At 42.8% G+C, this 21,608-nt stretch overlaps 1 protein-coding gene across 11 annotated transcripts in view; it reads left to right on the top strand.

Annotated features, from left to right (window-relative positions):
* The window catches only part of GOLGA4 (golgin A4), a 118,829-nt gene that overhangs the window by 70,128 nt on the left and 27,093 nt on the right, over positions 1–21,608 (top strand). For all 11 annotated transcript variants that reach the window (XM_053221705.1, XM_053221704.1, XM_027040657.2 and 8 more), the window contains 6 exons: positions 471–599; positions 4,188–4,343; positions 6,239–10,473; positions 11,287–11,408; positions 11,787–11,917; positions 20,244–20,357. In XM_053221705.1, the coding sequence (XP_053077680.1) occupies positions 471–599; positions 4,188–4,343; positions 6,239–10,473; positions 11,287–11,408; positions 11,787–11,917; positions 20,244–20,357 (4,887 nt within the window). The remainder of the gene's footprint in view (positions 1–470; positions 600–4,187; positions 4,344–6,238; positions 10,474–11,286; positions 11,409–11,786; positions 11,918–20,243; positions 20,358–21,608) is intronic.

Below are 21,608 nucleotides of genomic sequence, written 5' to 3'. Positions count from 1 at the left end.
AGATTTATTCAGGGAGGTTTGACCTTTTTGCAAGATTAAGTCTTCCTCTCCCAGAAAGAACAAGGCCAGTACTTTCTAATAAGTAGCGTATTTACTGGAAAGCTAGATTGGTGCAGCCAGGGCAGCTTGACCTCAGTGGAGTGCCCTCTCTGAGAGCATCTTCACTCCCCTCTCCTGCACTTCCCCATCGCGATTGCTGGGGAATATCCCTGCAAGATGTGGAAATGGCGCTTCAACCCTGTAAGAGTGACTCCTGCAGCAACAGCTGTCCTTGTCTCAAATGAGTGATACACTCTGTAGGCTTTTCTTTTTAACTATTGAGACTTTGGTCACTTTTGATTTCTGTGGGAAATACGTTTTGATTTTTCCTCTTACACTGTTGTCTTGATGATTAAATTGTAATAAAGGGTTACTTAGTTGTAGAATACATATTTTGGGAGTTTCACTTTAACTGTTTGGCTGACCTTCAGAAACACTCAGAACAAATTGCTAAACTGCAGAAGCTTCATGACAAGGAGTTGGCCAGAAAAGAGCAGGAACTGACCAAGAAGTTTCAGACCCAAGAAAGGCAACTTCAGGAGCAAATGAAAATAGCTCTCGTAAGTACCCATTTTGTTTTTGTTATAGGTAAACTTTGTAGCTTTATAGAGTTCTCTCCTCACCCCAGCTTCTAGCTTGAAGTCGGACTACTGGCGGCCTTGACCTTTGAGTGCGTAGAGAGGATAGGATGTAGGCAGGAAGGAGGCTGTCACAGCTTGTTAACTTGGCATTGTGTGAAAATTGTATTAACCAACAAGCTTTCATTAGCCAGTTTGTTTGTGTATCAACCCTCTTACCCTGGGGTAGGGTAGGCTGTGATGGTGGAGAAGTAAAGGGGACGGTCGGCTAATTGAAGCTGTGAACCAGGGACTATGTAACTTAGGAAGAATGTCTAAAGACTCACCAGATTGAGTGTACCAGAGTTCAAAGCTCAGAAAGTTTTGTCTGAAATGCATTCTATTTTTATTTTATTTTAAGTTTATTTATTTATTTTGAGAGAGAGCGCACTGTGCATGCGCATGCACGGGAAGGACAGAGGGAGGGAGAGAGAGAATTCCAAGCAGACTCCGCACTGTTAGCGGGGCTTGTCTCATAAACTGTGAGATCGTGACCTGAGCTGAGATCAGGAGTCTGATGCTTAACCAACTGAGCTACCCAAGTGCCCCATGAAATGCATTTTAAAGGAGAAAAAATGAAAATGACCCAAGTAGTTTTCATTTTAAGTAGAATGGTTTCAGTAGTAATTTTCAATACATATGATTTTTATTAAAAAAATAAAATAAGAAACCACTGACCAAACTAACCAAAATAATATCCAGAAAAACAAAGATAAGGTTTTTGGGAATAGTATAATTTGAAGGTTTATAACAATTTTTTTTTTCAAATTGTGAAAAGCCTTTTATATAAGTTACCATAAGAAGTATTAATGCCAAAAATGTACTTAATTGTCTTTATATGAAATTAGTATCCATTAGACAGTGTGTATAATTTAAAAACACTTTTATTTTAAAAAAAAAATTTTTTTTAATGTTTATTTTATTTTTGAGACAGGGAGAGACAGAGCATGAACAGGGGAGGGTCAGAGAGAGGGAGACACAGAATCGGAAGCAGGCTCCAGGCTCTGAGCTGTCAGCACAGAGCCCGACGCGGGGCTCGAACTCTCGGACCGCGAGATCATGACTTGAGCCGAAGTCGGACACTCAACTGACTGAGCCACCCAGGCGCCCCTAAAAACACTTTCAGTGCAGAAGGAAGAGAAATAATATTTGTAATTTTAGTCTTCTTGCTTTCACACATTTGTGTTTTTTCACTCTCATTTGGATCTGGGGCTCTGAGAATTTCCAGCAGCAGTTATTTTTGAACTGAGTCAGGGAGTTCTCTGATCTCTGGGGCAAACAGGCACATGGATTTACAGTTTTGTTGGCTGAGGTTAGGGGTTTGCTCTACATTCATGAAAAGAACACGTAATGGGCACATACTTGTATTCTTTCTTGGTCCAGAGAAGATCAACCAATCTATCTATTTAATTAATTATATTATTGCTGTTGTTGTTGTTGTTGTTAAGTACACTCTGTCCCCAATGTGGGGCTCGAACTCATGACCCCAAGATCAAGAGTCGCATGCTCTACTGACTGAGCCAGCCAGATGCTCTTAGTCCAGAAAGGATTTAAGGTAGTTTACAAGAATGCTTAGACTATAATAGGACAGCATAAATTTAAAATAGGGGCATGAAAATTAAGAACAAAGTGGGCATAAATGAAGCCAGGAATTGTTCTAAAAATTCCTGTCATAAAGATCTGTGTGTTTTCATGCTGGAGTAATTGGCCTTTGGGGACGCTGAGACTTGAACATTGGCCTTGTTAAAAACTGCGTTCCAGGGGCGCCTGGGTGGCTCAGTCAGTTAAGCGGCCGACTTCGGCTCAGGTCATGATCTCGCGGTCCGTGAGTTTGAGCCCCGCGTCGCGCTCTGTGCTGACAGCTCAGAGCCTGGAGCCTGTTTCGGATTCTGTGTCTCCCTCACTCTGACCCTCCCCCGTTCATGCTCTGTCTCTCTCTGTCTCAAAAATAAATAAATGTTAAAAAAAAAAAAAATTAAAAAAAACCAAAACTGTGTTCCAGAACTGATATACTCAGATATAGTCTGAGTAGAGAGAGCAGGATGCAGATACATGTGAAGCACACACGCGCGCATGCACACACACACGCGGGCGCGTTTCCTGCCTTCCACTCCCCTTTCTACCTAGTTCTTCAAAGAAGTTAGCTTTGTGTTGCTAGCCAAAGTTCAACAGGCTACTAAAATGTTCTCTTACTATTATTTTTTGTGAAGTTTATTTATTTATTTTGAGAGAGAAAGAGAGAACAAGTCAGGGAGGGGCAGAGAGAGAAGGAGAGAGAGAGAATCTCAAGCAGGCTCCGTGCTGTCCATGCAGAGGAGGACAGGGGGGTTCAAACTCATTCACCCGGAGATGATGACCTGAGCCGAAACCAAGAGTCGGATGCTCAACTGACCGAGCTACCCAGGCGCCCCTCCTCTTATTTTTATGGGCATAGAGAGATGCATTTAAAATGTAGTTTACATTAGACAGTATAGTATGTTTAAAATGTTAAAAAAAACTTTATAGATTTTTTTAAAGTTTATGTATTTATTTTGAGAGAGGGAGAGAGAGAGGGAGAGAGAGGATATGAGCAGGGGAGGGACAGAGGGAGAGGGAGAGAGAATCCCAAGTTGGCTCTGCAGAGCCTGATGTGGGGATTGAACTCAACAAACCATGAGATCATGGCCTGAGCCGAAATCAAGAGTCAGGCACTTACTACTGAGCCACCCGGGCACCCCTTAAGTGATGTTTTGAAATTGATTAGAAACTAATAGTTTCTTATCAGTCTGCTTGTAATATGGCACAGCATCTTTCCTTAAAGCAATGTTTCACCAGAGTGTAGTGAGCTGAAAATATTGCTGCTGGCAACATGATCCCCATGCAGTAGGTATGGATAAAGTATTCTTCAGTGGAACCCAAAGCCACTAAATGTTGAAAGTGCTGTCTAGAGCTTTTCTTTTCCAAACAGTAAACACTTTTTAATAGAAATGTTGATATGTAATCAGGACAAAGAAGAAGCTTTTCAGGATTGATGGGGTGGGTAGAACAGCTCACGTAGGCTCCTACAGGTGCTTCCTTGATCTAATCCATTATTCACATGTAATCTTCTGATTTTGATTCGGTTTTCTACCTAGGGTTCCCTAATGAGGTGTTTCTCACAAATTATATAAGCCCACAACCTAGTTCCTCGGCCTGGAGTTGAAATAACCAAACTCTGGAGTACAGAGAAGAGGTAGTGACACTTTCGTGACCCTTCACATCGAGCCGTGTTTTGCAAAACCTTTTAAGTAGTGGAAAAATAGCAGACGTAGTGGGGTTACTGGAACAAAATTTTTCCTATCAATAGTAATTGTGGCAAATGTGGGCCAGACCACACTGGAAAAGCCACAGTGCTTTGTTTCTGCAGACTAGGGCACGGGAAGAGAGAGGTGATGATATTGCCTACCTCACGGGGCTGGTGTGCAGATCAAATGAAACACGTGGTTCCTGTGGAAGTGCCTTGGGAATGCTGAAGATTTATGTGGGTCTAAGGTGGTATTGTTTTTGGCACAGGAAAAAAGTCAATCAGAATATCTGAAGATCACCCAAGAAAAAGAACAGCAAGAATCTTTGGCCCTGGAAGAGTTAGAACTGCAGAAGAAAGCAATCCTCACGGAGAGTGAAAATAAACTTCGGGACCTTCAACAAGAAGCAGAGACTTATAGAACTGTAAGTCTAAGTAATGTTCCGGTTCCAGAGTTGTGGAATTATCTGCAGGGGGAAACTGTTGTTATCCCTCCAATCAGTATGGAGTTGTCGAGAGCTTTTGTTTTACTGGGTGAGATTCACATGTACGTGCACCTCATTTTTAGGTAATCAGAGCTTTTCCTGGGAGTGGTTTTAGTGTTCGCTGCATGCTGCTGCTGACTCTGCCTTTAACTGGCTGCGTCTGGCCGTGTTTCTGTCAGCCACTCACTCTGATTCTCTGCACTCAGGCTCCGTGACATCTCTGTTCCGTTGCTTACTTGCCCTTGACCTTTAGGAAGTCGCCTCACTTTGCAGGCAGCACTTTGCTCTGGCACCTTCCTGCCGTGCTGTGTCCATCTCCTGCTGTGTCCTGGACCTAATTCATTCTCTGTTTATATCACAGTATAGGCACCCCAGTGCCCTGCTTTTAAAACATTTAAGTTCTGGGGGTGCCTGGGTGGCTCAGTTGGTTAAGTGTCCGACTTTGCTCAGGTCGTGATCGTGCAGTTCGTGGGTTTGAGCCCTGCTTCGGGCTCTGCACTGACAGCACGGAGCTTGCTTGGCATTCCCTCCACCTGTCCCACCCCTCCTCTGCTTGCTCCCTCTCTGTGTCTCAAAATAAACAAACATTTGGGGCGCCTGGGTGGCTCAGTCGGTTACGCGTCCGACTTCCGCTCAGGTCCTGATGTCGCGAGGTTCGTGGGTTCGAGCCCCGCATCAGGCTCTGTGCTGACAGCTCAGACCCTGGAGCCTGCTTCAGGTTCTGTGTCTCCCGGTCTCTGCCCCTTCCCCAGCTCGCGCGCGCTCTCTCTCTCTCTCTCTCTCAAAAATAAATAAACATTAAAAAAATTTAAAAAACCAAACAATCATAGTCCATGCCTGGATGGTTGGACTGTGGAATATTTATTTATAAAACGTTTAAGTTTTCCCTGGTTTTCCCATGTTAAACATAGTCCTATAGTCAATAAATTTATAGATATGTCCCCGGATGCACATTTTTAAGGCCCTCTGGCTCTTCTCACGGTGGTATATAAAATGTATGACCTGTTTTAAATAAACTGACACGTTATTTAGATTTTTTGCTTTGGTTTAGACAGTGAAAGAGTCACACTTTTTTCCCATAGTTCTAAACTGTGCTTTAATTTCCCATTTCCAACATTGATGTAAGGTGGCATGGTAGAAGGGAATTGATACTCAGGAGGCCTAGATTTTTCCACTTGCTAGCTTTGTAAATTAATTATACCTTAATATCTTCACCTGTCACATGGAGACTTGGATGTGGTAATTCCTTAGGACCTTTCCAGCTGTGACATTGCATGGCTCTGTCTTAGCTCTTTTTCCTTTAGAATCAAGATTGATATTCTCATGAGCTAAGAGTTATCTTCAGTAAAATTTGTATAAGTTCCTTCTTTTTGCAAAACATCTTCTAAATAATCATATTTGAGGTGGAAAAACCAGATACATTATTTATTTTCCAAAATTAAATTATGAAAGTAATAGAATACTGATGTAGGCCTTAAGAAAACACACGGAAAAAAATTTCCTACCAAAAGTCACTGTTATCTTCTTTATGATTTATTCCTTTTTGACTATCCATTCAGAATATTCTTGAAAATATAGGTGGTTGAAGTAATTACCCAGGGAGGTAGAAAGAATTTGGAACCTTAAGTTGTATTAAAATAGAAAATCTTTTCTTTGTTACATGATTCCTTTAGGAATTGGGCACAGATTATTTGTGCTTTCTAGTGTTTGGCATGATACGTAGAGTTATTTTTCTAAGTTTTAATCTTTAAACAGGTGTAGACATTATGTCATGTGTATCATTGCTAATAAATAAGTCTGTACTTTAATAAAAATACATCTGTTTTTATTAACAGAGAATTCTTGAATTGGAAAGTTCTTTGGAAAAAAGCTTGCAAGAAAGCAAAAATCAATCAGAAGAGTTAGCTATCCATTTGGAAGCTGAAAAAAATAAGCACAATAAAGAAATGACAATCATGGTTGAAAAACACAAGACAGAATTGGAGAGCCTGCGGCATCAGCAGGATACTCTTTGGACTGAAAAACTCCAAGTCTTAAAGCAACAGCATCAGGCCGAAATGGAAAAAGTTAGAGAAAAGCATGAACAAGAGAAAGAAACATTGTTGAAAGACAAAGAGAGTCTCTTCCAGGCCCACATAGAAGAGATGAATGAAAAGACTTTAGAAAAGCTTGATGTGAAGCAAACAGAACTGGAATCACTGTCTTCTGAACTGGCGGAAGTATTAAAAGCCCGTGACAAGCTAGAAGAGGAGCTTTCTGTACTAAAGGATCAAGCAGATAGAATAAAGCAGGAACTAGAGGCCAAGCTGGATGAACAGAAAAGTCATCATGAGCAGCAAGTCAACAGCATCATTAAAGAACAAGAGAGGTCTATCCAGAGAACCGAGAAGGCATTAAAAGATGAAATTAATCAGCTGGGGCTTCTTCTGAAGGAAAAGGACAGGCATCTGAACGAGCATCAGGCTCGTGTGGAGAACTTGGAGGCAGATATTAAGAGGTCCGAAGAGGAACTCCAGCAGGCATCGGCTAAGCTGGCTCTTTTTCAGTCACAGCAGAGTACCACGCACGAGCAGGCTGCAGTGTCCGAGGCGCGTTTGGCTCAGCTGCGGGAGGAGTTGTTGGCCTTGGAAACGGAAAGAACTCTCCTCGCTAAACAGGTAGCCGAAGTTGAAGCGAAGAAGAATGATGTTTGCTCCGAGTTAGACGCTCACAAAGTCCAGGTGCGGGACTTAACGCAGCAACTTGAAAAGCAGAAAAGTGAAATGAAGGAAAAAGTGCAATCTTTAACCCAACTGTATGAGGCCCAGCTTAGAGATACGAACACAGAACAGGCTCAGACAAAGCAAATCTTGATAGAAAAGGAAAATGTAATTTTACAAATGAGAGAAGGGCAGAGCCAAGAAATCGAAACTCTCAAACAGAAATTATCAGCCAAGGAGGACGATATTAGTATTTTACATGAGGAATATGAAACCAAATTTAAAAATCAAGAAAAGAAGATGGAAAAAATTAAGCAGAAAGCAAAGGAGATGCAAGAAACGTTAAAGAAGAAATTGCTGGATCAGGAAGCCAAACTTAAAAAAGAGCTTGAAAATACCGTTCTAGAGCTGAGTCAGAAAGAAAAACAGTTCAATGCCAAAATTTTGGAAATGGCACAGGCAAACTCCGCTGGAATCAGCGATGCAGTGTCGAGACTGGAAGCAAACCAAAAGGAGCAAATAGAAAGTCTCACCGAGGTACATAGACGAGAACTCAGTGATGTGGTGTCCGTCTGGGAAAAGAAACTTAACCAGCAAGCGGAAGAACTTCAGGAAAAACACGAAGTCCAATTACAGGAAAAAGAACAAGAGGTAGCAGAACTGAGGCAAAGGGTCCTCCGATCCGGGTGTGAAAAAGAAGAGGCGAGCAAGGAACTGGTGTGGCTGAAGGAAGAAGGCGCTAGGCAGGACACGGTATTAAAGGAACTACAGGAACAGCTGCACCGGAAGTCTGCTCACATGGATGCTCTCTCACAAAATGAAGCTAAGCTAAGGGCACAACTTGAAAAGCTGGAGGTTGACTTGACTCGTTCTCTGAAGGAAAATACTTCTCTTCAAGAGCGTATAGTTGAGCTGGAGAAACTGGCAGAGAAAGAGAAGCGGAAGGTTTCTGAGTTGACTGACAAGTTGAGAGCCACGGATGAGGAATTCCAGAGTCTGAAGTCTTTGCATGAAAGAAGTGAGAAAAGCCTAGAAGACAAAAGCTTGGAATTCAAGAAACTGTCTCAGGAAGTAGCAGTTCAGCTGGATATTTACTCTAGGAAAACCGAAGCCTTGTTACAAGCTAAAACAGATGAGCTGATCAACCATAGTAGCAGTAAAATGAATGCCATTCTCTCTAGAATTTCCCACTGTCAACACCACACAACAAAAGTGAAGGAGGCACTACTGATTAAAACTTGCAAGGCTTCTGAGTTAGAAGCGCAGCTTAGACAGCTAACAGAAGAGCAGAATGCACTAAATAGTTCTTTTCAACAAGCTACCCATCAATTAGAAGAAAAAGAAAGTCAAATTAAGAGCATGAAGGCTGACATTGAAGGTCTTGTAATGGAAAAAGAAGCCTTGCAGAAGGAAGGAGGCAGTCAGCAGCAGGCTGCCTCTGAAAAGGAGTCTTGTATCACGCAGTTGAAGAAAGAGTTATCTGAAAACATCAATGCTGTCACCCTGATGAGAGAAGAGCTCAGGGAAAAGAAATCTGAGATCGGCAGTCTTAGCAAACAGCTGATTGATCTGAACACTCAGCTTCAGAACAGCATCAGCGCAACGGAAAAAGAAGCGGCCGTTGCGTCACTGAGGAAGCAATATGATGAACAGCAACGTGACTTGCTGGACCAGGTGCAAAACTTATCCTTGAACGCTGAAACTCTGAGTAAGGAGAAAACCTCTGCTCTCGCACAGGTAGATCACTTGTCTGGCAAACTGTCCGAGTGGAAGAAGAGAGCACAGTCAAAATTCATACAGTATCAAAATACTATCAAAGAACTGCAGATGCAGCTTGAGTCAAAAGCGAAGGAAGCCAGCGACGCGGCTGAGCAGGTAAACTTATCGAAGGCGGACATTGATCAGCAGAACGGAAGGTTTGGATGTTCCAAGGGCGAAATGGAAGGTAAGAGCAAGCTGGAGCAAGAGGAGTGTAATTTAGAGAGCGAGTTAGAAACCCAGAAGGCGAGAGTTGCGGAGTTAGAGGAGCATCTGGCTCGGAAGACAGCTGAAACTGAGTCCCTGAATGAAGCTCTTAACAAACACTATCGGCAAAAGGACGCCGAACGGGAAGAGATGCTTCGTGAGCTTCAGCACATTCAAGAGTCAGGAGAAGAAAAGGACAGCAGGGTTCAAGAAGCTGAAGAAAAAGTCTTGCGACTCGAAAGGCAAGTGTCTTCTATGACGTCCGCACTTGAAACCAAGGAGAAAGAATTGGAACACGCAAATGCAAGGGTCAAGGGCAGAGAAGAGGAGCTGAGGGCCCTGGAAGACAGGCTTGAGCTGGAGGGTGCCGCGAAACTGGCAGAACTGAAGAAAAAAGCCGAGCAAAAAATTGCTGCCATCAAGAAGCAGTTGTTGTCTCAAATGGAGGAGAAAGAGCAGCAATATAAGAAAGATGCAGAAGGCCATCTGGGGGAGCTAAACGCAAAGCTTCAGGAGAGAGCGCGAGAAATTCAGGCCTTGGAAGCAAAACTTAAATCGGTGGAAGGTTCGCCACGGTCAGAAGCACCGGTTGTACCCAGGTCAGCAAAAACCGCGGCAGCCTGGACTGAGCACGAAGCAGATCTCCGAGGCTGTCTGCAGGAGGGACATGAAGAGAAGATCAGCGCTTTGCAAAGAGGTCTAATGGAAAGAGAAGAGCTGTTGCAGAGGCCGGAGCAGGGAAAGGAAGAGACGGTTTCTCCTTCTGAAATGCAGTGCAGCTACCGGGAGCTCCTGATCAAGCTAGAACACGCCGACGCAAAGCGGCGTGAGGACCAGGTTGTGATAAGTCGTCTTCAAGAAGAACTCGAGGAGAAAAGCAAGAGATGTTCCTTGATAGCATCCCAGCACGTGGAGGAAGACGGGGGTAAAAATAACACAGGGGCGAGGCAACACTGGGAAAACGTGGTTGATGACGTCCAGAAGGTTCTCCGGGAGAAGGAACTGACCTGTCAGATCTTGGAGCAAAAGATAACAGAGCTGGATTCCTGCCTAGCAAGAGAGAGGGAAGGGCATAGGCTGGAAATGGAAGACTTGACCTCAAAACTTGAAAAATTGCAGGCTTTACAACAGCAGATGGAGGGAGAAGCTGAACCCACAGAAGCTTGGGGAGGAAGTGCTGAAGAAAAGCCCAAGTCGTGTGTCATGCAACCCACGTCGCCTGCTGACATGGAGGCCCAGCACCATGACCTGGAATTTCAGTTAGCAGGGGCGGAGCAGGAGAAGGAGAAGCTGGGCAAGGAGATCGTCAGGTTGCAGAAAGATCTTCGAACGTTGCGGAAGGAGCATCAGCAAGAATTGGATATCGTGAAGAGAGAATATGAACAAGAAATGGAAGAGAAAATCAAGTGAGTTTTTCAGCATGAATGTTTAGGACAGTCCTCCTTAACTCACTCCCTTTTATCGTGCCAAATACACTTAAATTTCACCAACGCAAACTATGAAACATGAATCGAGTAGGTTAAATGCTGAGGAGAAATAAAAACAATTTAAGGCAAGAGGCAGTGTTATTTCATGACCGTTTAAAGGGGGAAAACCATTTTTTGCCTGGAAGATTATGCTTATTAGGTGTATATCCCAGTAAATACTCTTCTCATTTTATTTTTAGTATTCGCATTATTATATAACATAGATGTGTATGATGAAAATTTTGTTTTTGATATTTTTAATGTTTGTTTATTTTTGAGAAAGAGAGAGCGCGAGCCGGGGAGGGGAAGAGAGAGAGGGAGACACGGAATCCGAGGCAGGCTCCAGGCTCTGAGCTGTCAGCACAGAGCCCGAGGCGGGGCTCGAACCCATCAACCGCGAGATCATGACCTGAGCCGAAGTCGGACGCTTACCCTTACCCAGCTAAGCCACCCGGGCGCCCCAGTGTGTGATGAAAGTGTTAAGTGGAAAAGAAAAATTCTTAAATCCCCAGGACATTGTCTAGAGATAATCCTAGTTTACGTATCCTCCCAGGAGTTTTCTGTTTCTGGACGTGCGTGCACGCGCACACACACACACACACACACACACACACACACACACGCATGTGCGCCCTTAAACCTGTTTTTATACTAGTGAGATCTTGTTATGTGCACCATCCTGAAGATTAGGTGACTCTTTACAGCTTGTTTTGTGTTTGACAGCTGTTAGCTCTTTATATTTTTGTTACGCAGACAGGAGCAGGAAGATCTCGAGCTGAAGCACAGTTCTACGCTAAAACAGCTGATGAGGGAGTTCCACACGCAGCTGGCCCAAAAGGAACAGGAGCTGGAAATGACCATAAAAGAAACCATTGGTAAGTCCTATTTTAGAGTCAGTAAAGAACAAGTCGGAATCAGCAGAGACGATTTATAATTTAAACTCACTGTTTTCACACTGTGCTAAGTGCCTGAAGTAATTAAACTGGAGAAAAAAAGTGATTCCTACCCAAGAAAGTTCTCTAACGGGAACGTGAGCCGCCTGGCATCGGCTCGCCGTTAGGAGAGGAGGAGCCGGCGAAAGGACCTGAAACATTAGCTACTTAGTTGCCTCCTAAAGACGTTTCTGCTCTGGGAGAGGGGACAGGTGACCAACTGGTTTTTAGCAAATTTGATTGGGAACTGAAATTGGGAGATAGATATTAATTCTTCCTTAATGTGTTTTCTTGTTTGTGTGCCCATTTTTTGTATCTTAGATAAAGCCCAGGAAGTGGAAGCCGAACTTTTGGAAAGTCATCAAGAAGAGACAAATCAGTTATATAAAAAAATTGCAGAGAAGGAAGATGATTTACAAAGAACAGCCAAAAGATATGAAGAAATCCTTGATGTACTTGATTTTCTTTCTCTTTTTTGAAATTCAGCTATAATAGATTTCATGGTGGCGCTAAAGATTGGGCTGTCAGATGTCCTGTTTGTCTAGTGTCGAGGCTCAGTATGACCCAAATTTGATATTGGCACTCTATGCAGCTTTATAAGGAGTCTGACTGATTTCTGCCGGGATCGTAGTGCCCTGATCAGATTCTGCTAACCCGGCAGCTCAGTCCACTTGGCAGGTGTGGAAGCAACAGTGAGTTACCACGGGGGAGATGGGCTCTCTTCTCCTCTTTCTCTCGGAGTCAGACTGAGTTGTAAGAGAACCAGGCTAAGAATCGAGAGCTTGTGCTTGGGCCGAGTCTCGGTAATGGGACAGTTAGTGTGTGCATGAGCGTGGCCACCCAGCTGGGATCTTTCCAGGAGGGCCATCCCCAACCAATTTGCATAGTTTTTATTGCTCTCAAGGGAGAAAAAAGATGGGGGAAGAATGGAACGCATCAGCTAAATCTTTTATATTTAGTGGAAGGTTGGTGGAGTGTACTTATTCTGCCTGTGGTGGATTGGCATGGCCATTTTTATGTGTCAAAATAAGCCGTGAATGCCAGTGAATATTTTGGACTCCAGAAATTTTTCAAGTGTAACACAATGTAAATCATGCTCTGTTGGGATGTAGATTCCTTAGTTACTCCAAGCCTTATTTCACTATATGCCAGGAACCGTTTGGTGTTTAAGAATCCATAAATCAGAGAATCATGCCTCAGCTGACTATGGCAGCAAGGGAAGTCTGAGTCAGGAACAGAGTGTAATAATAATTATTTTAAATGCAATTGAAAAGGCTGAAATTCCAGGAAAGGCACATACATAGAAATGCCACTTTTGTGTAATTTTTGAACTTTAGATCTCATGATGAAAAGGTTTGAATAATTTCACGTTTTCTTACACTTCCATAGAGTATAAATGTGAAAAGCTTTAAAAGACACTATTGTTTCTTGAATACTTAGAGAATGTTGGAATTGGAAGATACATTACAGCTAGTTTAGTTTCTTTTTATTTTTTTCTTTTCTTTTGTTTCTTCTTTCTTCCTTCCTTCCTTCCTTCCTTCCTTCCTTCCTTCCTTCCTTCCTTCCTTTCTTTCTTTCTTTGCAGAAGGGAAAGCAAGTTCAGCACAGTTAAATGATTTCCCTACAGCTTCAGAATGAGTGGGAGAGCACTGACCCTTCATTAGCTTCATGTATTTGTGAAGACTTCTCTCTAAGAAAGGAATTTGGGGGAGGGCAGTAGTTATTTATCATGGATAAGTAAGTCAGTGAGCTTTCATTTATTTGATTTTTCTTTCTTTTTTTTTTCCTGGAGAGTCTAGATAAAGTTTCGTCATTTTTGTATATCTTTTTAGAGAAACCAGCTCTTAGTCTTATTGATCAATTTTCTATTGTGTTTTTAGTCTTTAGATCATTTATTTCTGCTCCAATGTGTTATTTCCTTTCTTCTGCTAACTTTGGGCTTCATTCAGTCTTTTTCTGGTTCCTTGAGGTGTACGTAAAGTTAGGTTGTTTATTTGAGAATTTTCATGCGTCTTGAAGTAGGTATTTATCACTATGGACTTCCCTCAGAACTGCTTTTGCTGCCATCCCATAAATTTTAGTGTGTTCTATTTCCATTTTTGTCTCAAGATTTTTTTTCTTTTGATTTCTACTTTGACCCTTTGGTTGTTTAGTAGCATGTGGTTATTCTCTACATATTTGTGAATTTTCCAGTTTTCTTTGTGTGTGTTTTTTAAAAAAATTTTATTTGGGTACAGTTGACACATAATGTTACATTAGTTTCAGGTGTACAACATAGAGATTCAGCTTCTCTATATGTTATGCTACACTCACCATAGGTATAACTACCATCTATCAACATACAATGCTATTTCAGTATTATGGACTATATTCCCTGGGCTATGCCTTCTAGTTTTCTTTGTGTAATTAATTTCTAGTTTCATACTGTTGTGGTTGGAAAAGATGTTTGATAGAGTTCAATCCTCTAACTTTATTAAGACTTGTTTTGTGGCCTAACATATGATCTATCTTGGAAAATGTTCCATGTGCACTTGAGAAGAATGTGTATTCTCTTGCTTTTGGATGGAGTATTCTGTATATTTCTGTTAAGTTCATTTGGTGTAACATGTCACTTAAGGCCATTATTTCCTTATTGGTTATCTATGTATGCCTGGATGATCTACCCATTGATGTAAGTGGGGTTTACAGTCCCCCACTATTATTGTATTACTGTCTATTACTCCCTTTAGGTCTGTTAGCATTTGCTTTATATATTTAGGTGTGCATATGTTGGGTGCATAAATATTTGTAAAAGTTTTGTCTTTTTTTGTTGAGCTGACCCCTTTATCACTCACTATGTGATATCCTTCTTTGTCTCTGATTTTACAGTCTTTGTTTTAAAGTCTTATTTTGTCTGATATTCTCCCTGGCTTTTTGTTGTTGTTGTTTACATTTGCATGGAATACCTTTTCTCATCCTTTTACTTTTGGTGTGTGTATCCTTACATCTAAAGTGAATCTCTAGGGGTGCCTGGGTAGCTCAATTGGTTAAGCATCTGACTGGATTTCAGCTCAGGTCATGATCTCATAGTTAGTGAGTTCAAGCCCTGTGTTGGGCTCTGTGCTGACAGTGCAGAGTCTGCTTGAGATTCTCTCTCTCTCTCTCTCTCTCTCTCTCTCTCTCTCTCTCTCTCTCTCTCTTCCCCCATCCCACTTGGTCTCTCTCTCTCTCAAAAATAAATTAACTAAAAAAATAAAGTGAGTCTCTTATGGGCAGCATATATAGATGGGTCTTGTTTTAAAAAAATTTTTTTAATGTTTATTTATTTTTGAGAGACAGCATGAGCAGGGGAGGGGCAGAGAGAGAGGGAGACACAGAATCCGAAGCAGGCTCCAGGCTCTGAGCTGTCAGCACAGAGCCTGTTGTGGGGCTCGAACTCACAAACCGTGAGATCATGACCTGAGCTGAAGTTGGTCACTTAACCGACTGAGCCACCCAGATGCCCCGGATGGGTCTTGTTTTTAATGTATTTAGGCATCCTGAGTCTTCTGATTGGAAAATTTAGTCCATTTACACTTAAAGTAATTCTTGATAAGTATATGCTTATTGCCATTTTGTTCATTGTTTTCTGGCTGTTTTTGTAGTTCCTCTCTGTTCCATGCTGATTTTCCTGTTCTCTTTCTTTACGGTTTGATGACTTTCTTTGGCCGTATGTTTATATTTCTCTTTTGTGTATTTACTATAGTTTTTGCTTCGTGATTACCATGAGGCTTACATAAAACAACTTATAACAGTATTTTAAGTCGATAACGTAAGCTTGATTCTATTGTAAAGCCCAGCATTATAAATCACTCTGTGACATTTTTGTTTTCGATGTGACATTCTACATTTTTTTAATAATGTTTATTTACTTTTGAGAGAGAGAGAGAGAGAGAGAGCACAAGCAGGGGAGGAGCAGAGAGAGAGAGAGAGAGAGAGAGAGACAGGGGATCTGAAGCAGGCTCTGCACTGACAGCAGCAAGCCCCATGTGGGACTTGAACTCACAAACCATGAGATCATGACCTGAGCTGAAGTCAGATGCTTAACCAACTGAGCCATCCAGGTGCCCCTCGTTTTACGTCTTCTTTTTATCTTTATTCATTATTATAACCATAATTATTTTTACTATTTTTGTCTTTTAACTGTGAACTAGCTTTATAAGTGATTATACAGTAGATGAAACAACCACCCCTCTCAGTCTTGAAGGAGTGGCCTCATGTAGGGGATGAATCTTACTATCCAGCCCTGCCTGAGTTGTTGGTTTTCTCTTAATCCTTTGTGCTTGTCCGAGCAGCCTGTTATATTTTTTAATGGTTCCCAGTAGTTGAGGAAGTGCGGCCACCTGTCAGTATTTCAGAAGGGAGGATCTCAGCGCCTAGATTCATGCTGACTGGAAGCCCGACCCTCAGGGATCAGCTTTTAACCGTAGGCAAACGTACACAGTCCTGTGGGACTGTAAGCAAGTGTGAGCCCTGCTGGCCACCAGAGGTAGGCAATCTGGGTAGGTACCCTGGGTGGCAGTCCCAAAACTCAGGGCTCCAAATGAATTTATAAGCTCTTTTCTGGGTGATACTGGTAAGCTGGAGCACGGCAGAGGCGGGGAGAGCCCCCTAATGACATGCACAGCCTGTGTTCCTTGAGAGCAGCTCCACTGGCCACAAAATGTGAGCCAAACCTGAAGCCTGCCCTTTGGGCCAAAGCTCCGGGACAAGCAAAGAGGCCTCCTTCACAGTAAGATTTCAGGGTGTACTTCAGTCCGCTCTCTGCGCAGCGCCCCGGGGGTGGCAGTCTGCGAAGAACCGGCTCTCCAGTTGCCATAGTCCCATGGGGTCCAGAAACGCAAGCCGTCCCAGCCACCAGGGCCTGGTGATCAAGGGGTGTCCCGTGGGCAGTAGTGGCAAGAACCAGGGGACCAGACGCGTCTCATCCAGGAGACAGGTGCTCTGGAGGGTGGCAGAGGGTGCGCTCGAAGATGGCCCAAGGAAAAGATTACATTCTGCCCTCACGTGCTTGTTTCAGCAGAAGCCTTCTCCTTAGGCCACCGTCATGGTGATTAGCCAATAGGCCTCCTTCACAGAAACTCTGAACTCCTGCGTCTGTTGCCTCTTGCTTTGCCCTTGGGGTGGTAGCTGTTTAAGACCTCTTTCCTGTACATTTATGCAGGATCCATGACCAATGCCCACTAGAGCCAGGAAATGTAGCAGTGTTCCCTGGCAGCAGCTGTAAAAATTGGGACCCCAGATGGGGTTCCTTTCTGGGTGACATTGATTATGACAGTCTCATGAGACTAGGCACACAAGCTCCCCTGACCTCCAGAGCAATGTGATCAGGAGGTGTCCCCTACCTTGGCAGCTGCAAACATCCAGGCACCAGATGCACGTAAAAGCTGCCTTCTGGGAGATACTGGTGCTCTGGAACGTGTCAAAGGGAGCATGCAAAAATAGCACCCGCCAGTCTGTGTCCCTGGAGAGCGTTCTGTGGCCTCCTAGATGTGTGTGTTAAATCAGATGTCTGCCCTTCAGGCAGACGCTTTAATGTAAGCAAGTGCGTCCCCTTCACTTGAAGTCTGGGTGCAGTTGGCTACCTGGGAGCTGGGCCCCGGGGTGGGTGAGTCCAGGCACCTTGGTGAGCCCTTTAAGAATGGTTACTCAGATCACTACAGTTTGTGGGTCTCAGGATGGGAGCCCTGTTGGTTTTCAAAGTTAGATGTATTGGGGGCTTGTCTCTGAAGTATATGTCTTAAAAGTTGGGATGCCCAGTGTGGGTTTCAAACCCTTCAGTCCTCAGGGAGAAGTTCTGGGCTTTGAGTTTCCTCCCAGTTGTTGGTTGTAACACTGGGGATGGGGTTTAGCAAGGTTGTATCTTAGCCTCTCCTGCCCTCTTCAGTGTGTTTTTTCCCCCTCTTTGCCTGATGTGTGGTCATCACTCAGCCAGGCTTTTGTTTCTTGTTTTGTTTTTTTGAAGAGGAAATTGTTTCATATGTAGTTGGAGACGCAGTGTGTCTGTGGGAAGAGGTGAGTTCAGGACCTTCCTATGTCGCCATGTTGAACCAGAAGTCAATGATTAGTTTCTGTAATAATATTCCAGTGTTTTCTTATGTAAACAGAAACAAAAATGAAATATGTTCTTATTTTTTCCCTTTTCTACCGAAAGTTTGCTTTTTGAATTTTTTTTTTTTTTTTTTTGCATCATACTGTTTTCCCTTACAGTTTTTTTTTTTTTTGAACTCCTTAAATAGAATTAATTGCATCTGTGTTCTTTTGGTACTCACCTGTATTCATCACTTCACTTACAACATGTAACTTTTTTCATACATACATAATGTGTGTAGGAAAATATTAATGTATCTGTCCTTTCTCCTAGATTACAAGCATTTGGTGGGGAGGGGTTTTGTTTATCGTCTCTAGTCTTGAGGACCTAGCTATGGCCCTATGTACTTGGCACAGACCAGATACTTGGTGAATTCGAAAGAGGAGGCACGTGGTACGGCAGGCAAGAATTCGTTTGGGAAGAGGGACTGGTGACATCTTCAAGGAAGAATGGAGTGCTCACATAAGTGAGCTTAAGTAATAGCCTGGTCCCAACTCCAAGCAATCCCACTGGGAGGAAGTTTTGTACCGTGGCTACATGATACAAAACTGGTTTCCTTTTGACATGGGCTGCATTTTAGTGATTTGGCTTTGGTATAATAACTAGACTCTCAAACATAATTTCCATGGTGTGCGTTAACGTTGAATTTAATGAGTTTTCTTTATTGTTTTTACTTTGAAGTAAACAGTACTTTTTTTTCCTCCTCCAAGAGACTAGAATACTTTTACAAAGGAAGTTACAAAATTGTTTCTTAAAGTACAAGATAACACAGAAGGGATTTTTCTCCTAATTCTTAGAGGGTTTACTGTAGATTGGTGTCCCACAACTGTCACAGGAAATGTCAGACATCGCTGATTGTCGTATTAAAACCTGAGCCCAACTGAATAAGTAGCTGTAGAGGTGATCCTTTCAAAGGTGCCTAAACCACATTGACATAGACGTCCACACAGGATATGCCGTGGTAGAATAAAAACAGTAAACCAAGACCGTGGGCAATAACATTGACAAGAGTTTGTGGTTGCTGGTGTTTTAGGGGTGGAGGCTAGGTTCAAGCGAGCCTCAGTGGGGAGATGTCTGAGGAGGCTGGTTACCAGATGGCCCTGCTTATGTTGCCGGAAGGGGTTCAGTCTTTCTCAGTCGGTCTGTTTCGTGACAAGTGGCATTTAAAAGTAAATTTTCCAAGTGTCCCCATGATTCGTTGCCTTATTTTGTGCCAGGGGCCTGTTTCTTTTTGTTTGTTTTTGGGGATGATGGTCCTGTCCAGTCAGCATCTGTTACATCACATACCCGTTGGTTGCTGCTTTTCCTGTTTAGCTTCTTACTCAGCAAACACTTGTCCTGTCTTCATTACTCAAATCTGATCAATATTCCAATTCCAAATGTTCTTTCAGCACAAAGGTTATTGCAAGATTTATAAGAGCAAGAAGAGGTCTGGACTGCTCTGTATGATAAGTCAGGGCAGTTATCAAGACAAATGAAGAAATCTAGAATGGGCAATAGCCTTTACAAGGTAATCAAAGCAGAAGAGAGAATGATTTGAATACCAAATTTTCTAAGTAGGAGTTTTGGACCGATAAGTCACGTATACTTTTTCAGCTTTGTTTTTTTGTTTGTTTGTTTGTTTTTGTTTTTGTTTTTTGTTAAGTTTGGGGCAAATGGAGACATTACATGGCTACTAATACACTGGACAATAACTTATCTTTTTTTTTTTTTTTTTTACCTAGACTTTAGTTGAACGTTTTAGCCCAGAGAACTACTGGTGTTGTTGGGAGGCACATGTATAGATGTGCAGGTGTACTGAACCAGGACAAAGAATCATTTCTTGATTGTCACGGCTTTTCCAAAGGGTTGGGGAAGGCCTGCACAACTTCTTGTGATCAGTATGTTACTAGCTGGTTGAGCACTGCTGTGCCTAAAAGTACTAGTTTATAATTTTTTTAAAGTTTATTTATTTGAGAGAGAGAGAACAAGCACAAGTGGAGGGCAGAGAGGAGGAGAGACAGAATCTGAAGCAGGCTCCACGCCATCATAATTAAGTTTATTTGTTTATTTTGAGAGAGAGAGAGAAAGGGAGAGAGCATGAGCAGGGGAGGGGCAGGGCAGAGAGAGTGAGAGAATCCCAAGCAGGCTCCACACTGTCAGCACAGAGCCCAGCGCGCGACTCGAACTCCAAAACCATGAGATCGTGACCTGAGCCAAGAGCAAGAGTTGGACGCTTAACCGCCTGTGCCACTGAGGCGCCCCTCTACTCGTTTATGTGAACGGGTATTTTCTGGAAATCAAATCCTAATGTGGAAAAGGGCAGAGTCCTAACACCCAGGCTCTGTGTCGAGTTCTGTCACCACCTGGCGAACACCTGCTGGTTGTTCAAACCCGAGAGCCCTAGCTTCAGGGGAAAGACGCTGCTCAATGGGCTTTATGGGGTGGGGACAGAGGGAGTGAAAGGGAACAGTGATACCGTAGGAATGGCGAGCATGGTGTTTAAAGTGGGATATGAAAGAAGGTGTGTAGAGCATAGTCATGACTGATCATAGAAACAGTGGTTTGTGCCTCCAAAACTGTTTAGGTATTTGTTTCTCCTTCAGAGGTGGTTTTCCATATACTGCGTTGCCTCTCTATGATGTTCTTTTTGATATGTTAATTAACACTTGTTTGTCTTTATCCTAAAGGCTCGTGAAGAGGAAATGACTGCTAAAGTAATGGACCTCCAGACTCAACTCGAGGAGCTACAGAATAAATACCAGCAAAGGCTGCATCAGGAGGAGAATCCTAGCAATGATAAAGTGAGGGGAACTGGTCTTTGCTGCTGTTTCTTAAAGACACTGTCATTTCTGTCATTTGACTTGCCTGCTAACCTGCATACCTACCACATTTAATCCTACCCAAAACCTTGAGGAGAGAGGTTTTTGCCTCTGTTTTATAGGCAGTGAAACCGAGGTTCATAGAGGTTAAATAAAGTGTCCAAGCTCACACTATAAATGTTATGTTGGGAATTTAAACCTCATCTGCCAGACTTCAGAGCCTAGACATTTCTTTTTTTTTTTTTTTTAAATGTTTATTTATTTATTTAGAGAGTGTGTGTGTGCACATGAGTGGGAGAGGGGCAGAGAGAGAGAGACAGAGAGAGAATCCCAAGTAGGCTCCACACTGACAGTGCAGAGCCTAACACAGGGCTCGATCTCCTGAACTGTGAGATCATGACCTGAGCCAAAAAGAGTCAGACGCTCAACCAACTGAGCCACCCAGGCATTCTGAGCCTGGACATTTTTTTTTTTTTTCTAATTAAAAAAAAAATATTCATTTATTTATTTTGAGAGAGAGAGAGATTGAGTGTGAGCAGGAAAGGGGCAGAGAGACTGGGAGACACAGAATCCGAAGCAGGATCCAGGCTCCCAGCTGTCAGCACAGAGCCCGATGTGGGGCTTGAACTCACGAACCACGAGATTATGACCTGGGCCGAAGTCAGATGCTCAACTGACTGAGCCACCCAGGCACCCCTGGACATTTCTGTTACAGCAATGCTTCTTAGTCTTTTCCTTAGAAAGAAAGAATACAGTGGAAAGTGAACCTCATTGCCCAGCGGCTTAGGCAAAAAGCGTCCATAGAAAATTGGATAATTAAAAAAAAGTTCGTAATGTTTTTATTTATTTTTGAGAGACAGAGCATGAGTGGGGGAGGGGCAGAGGGAGCCAGAGACACAGAATCCGAAGCAGGCTCCAGGCTCCGAGGTGTCAGCACAGAGTCCGACGCGGGGACTCTCACGAGCATGAGACCATGACCTTAGCCGAAGTCGGACGCCCACCTGGCTGAGTCATCCAGGCACACTGAAAATATGATAATTTTAAATTTTTATACTTTGTGCTAAATATTCGTATAGACTTTATATTCTCTTCTATAACACATTCTTATTTATAGTCACATAAATTGTTTTTGGTTATTTATGAGTAAGAAAAACAATTTCTGTTTTTCTCCTTGGTTAATGGACTAGAGGCAAATGTAGTGGGATTATTTTGGAAAATGGGACTGGATTCAGG

This window comes from Acinonyx jubatus, chromosome C2 (assembly GCF_027475565.1).
Source record: "Acinonyx jubatus isolate Ajub_Pintada_27869175 chromosome C2, VMU_Ajub_asm_v1.0, whole genome shotgun sequence".
Lineage (NCBI taxonomy): Eukaryota > Metazoa > Chordata > Mammalia > Carnivora > Felidae > Acinonyx > Acinonyx jubatus.
This window is presented reverse-complemented; position numbering and strand designations above follow the sequence as displayed.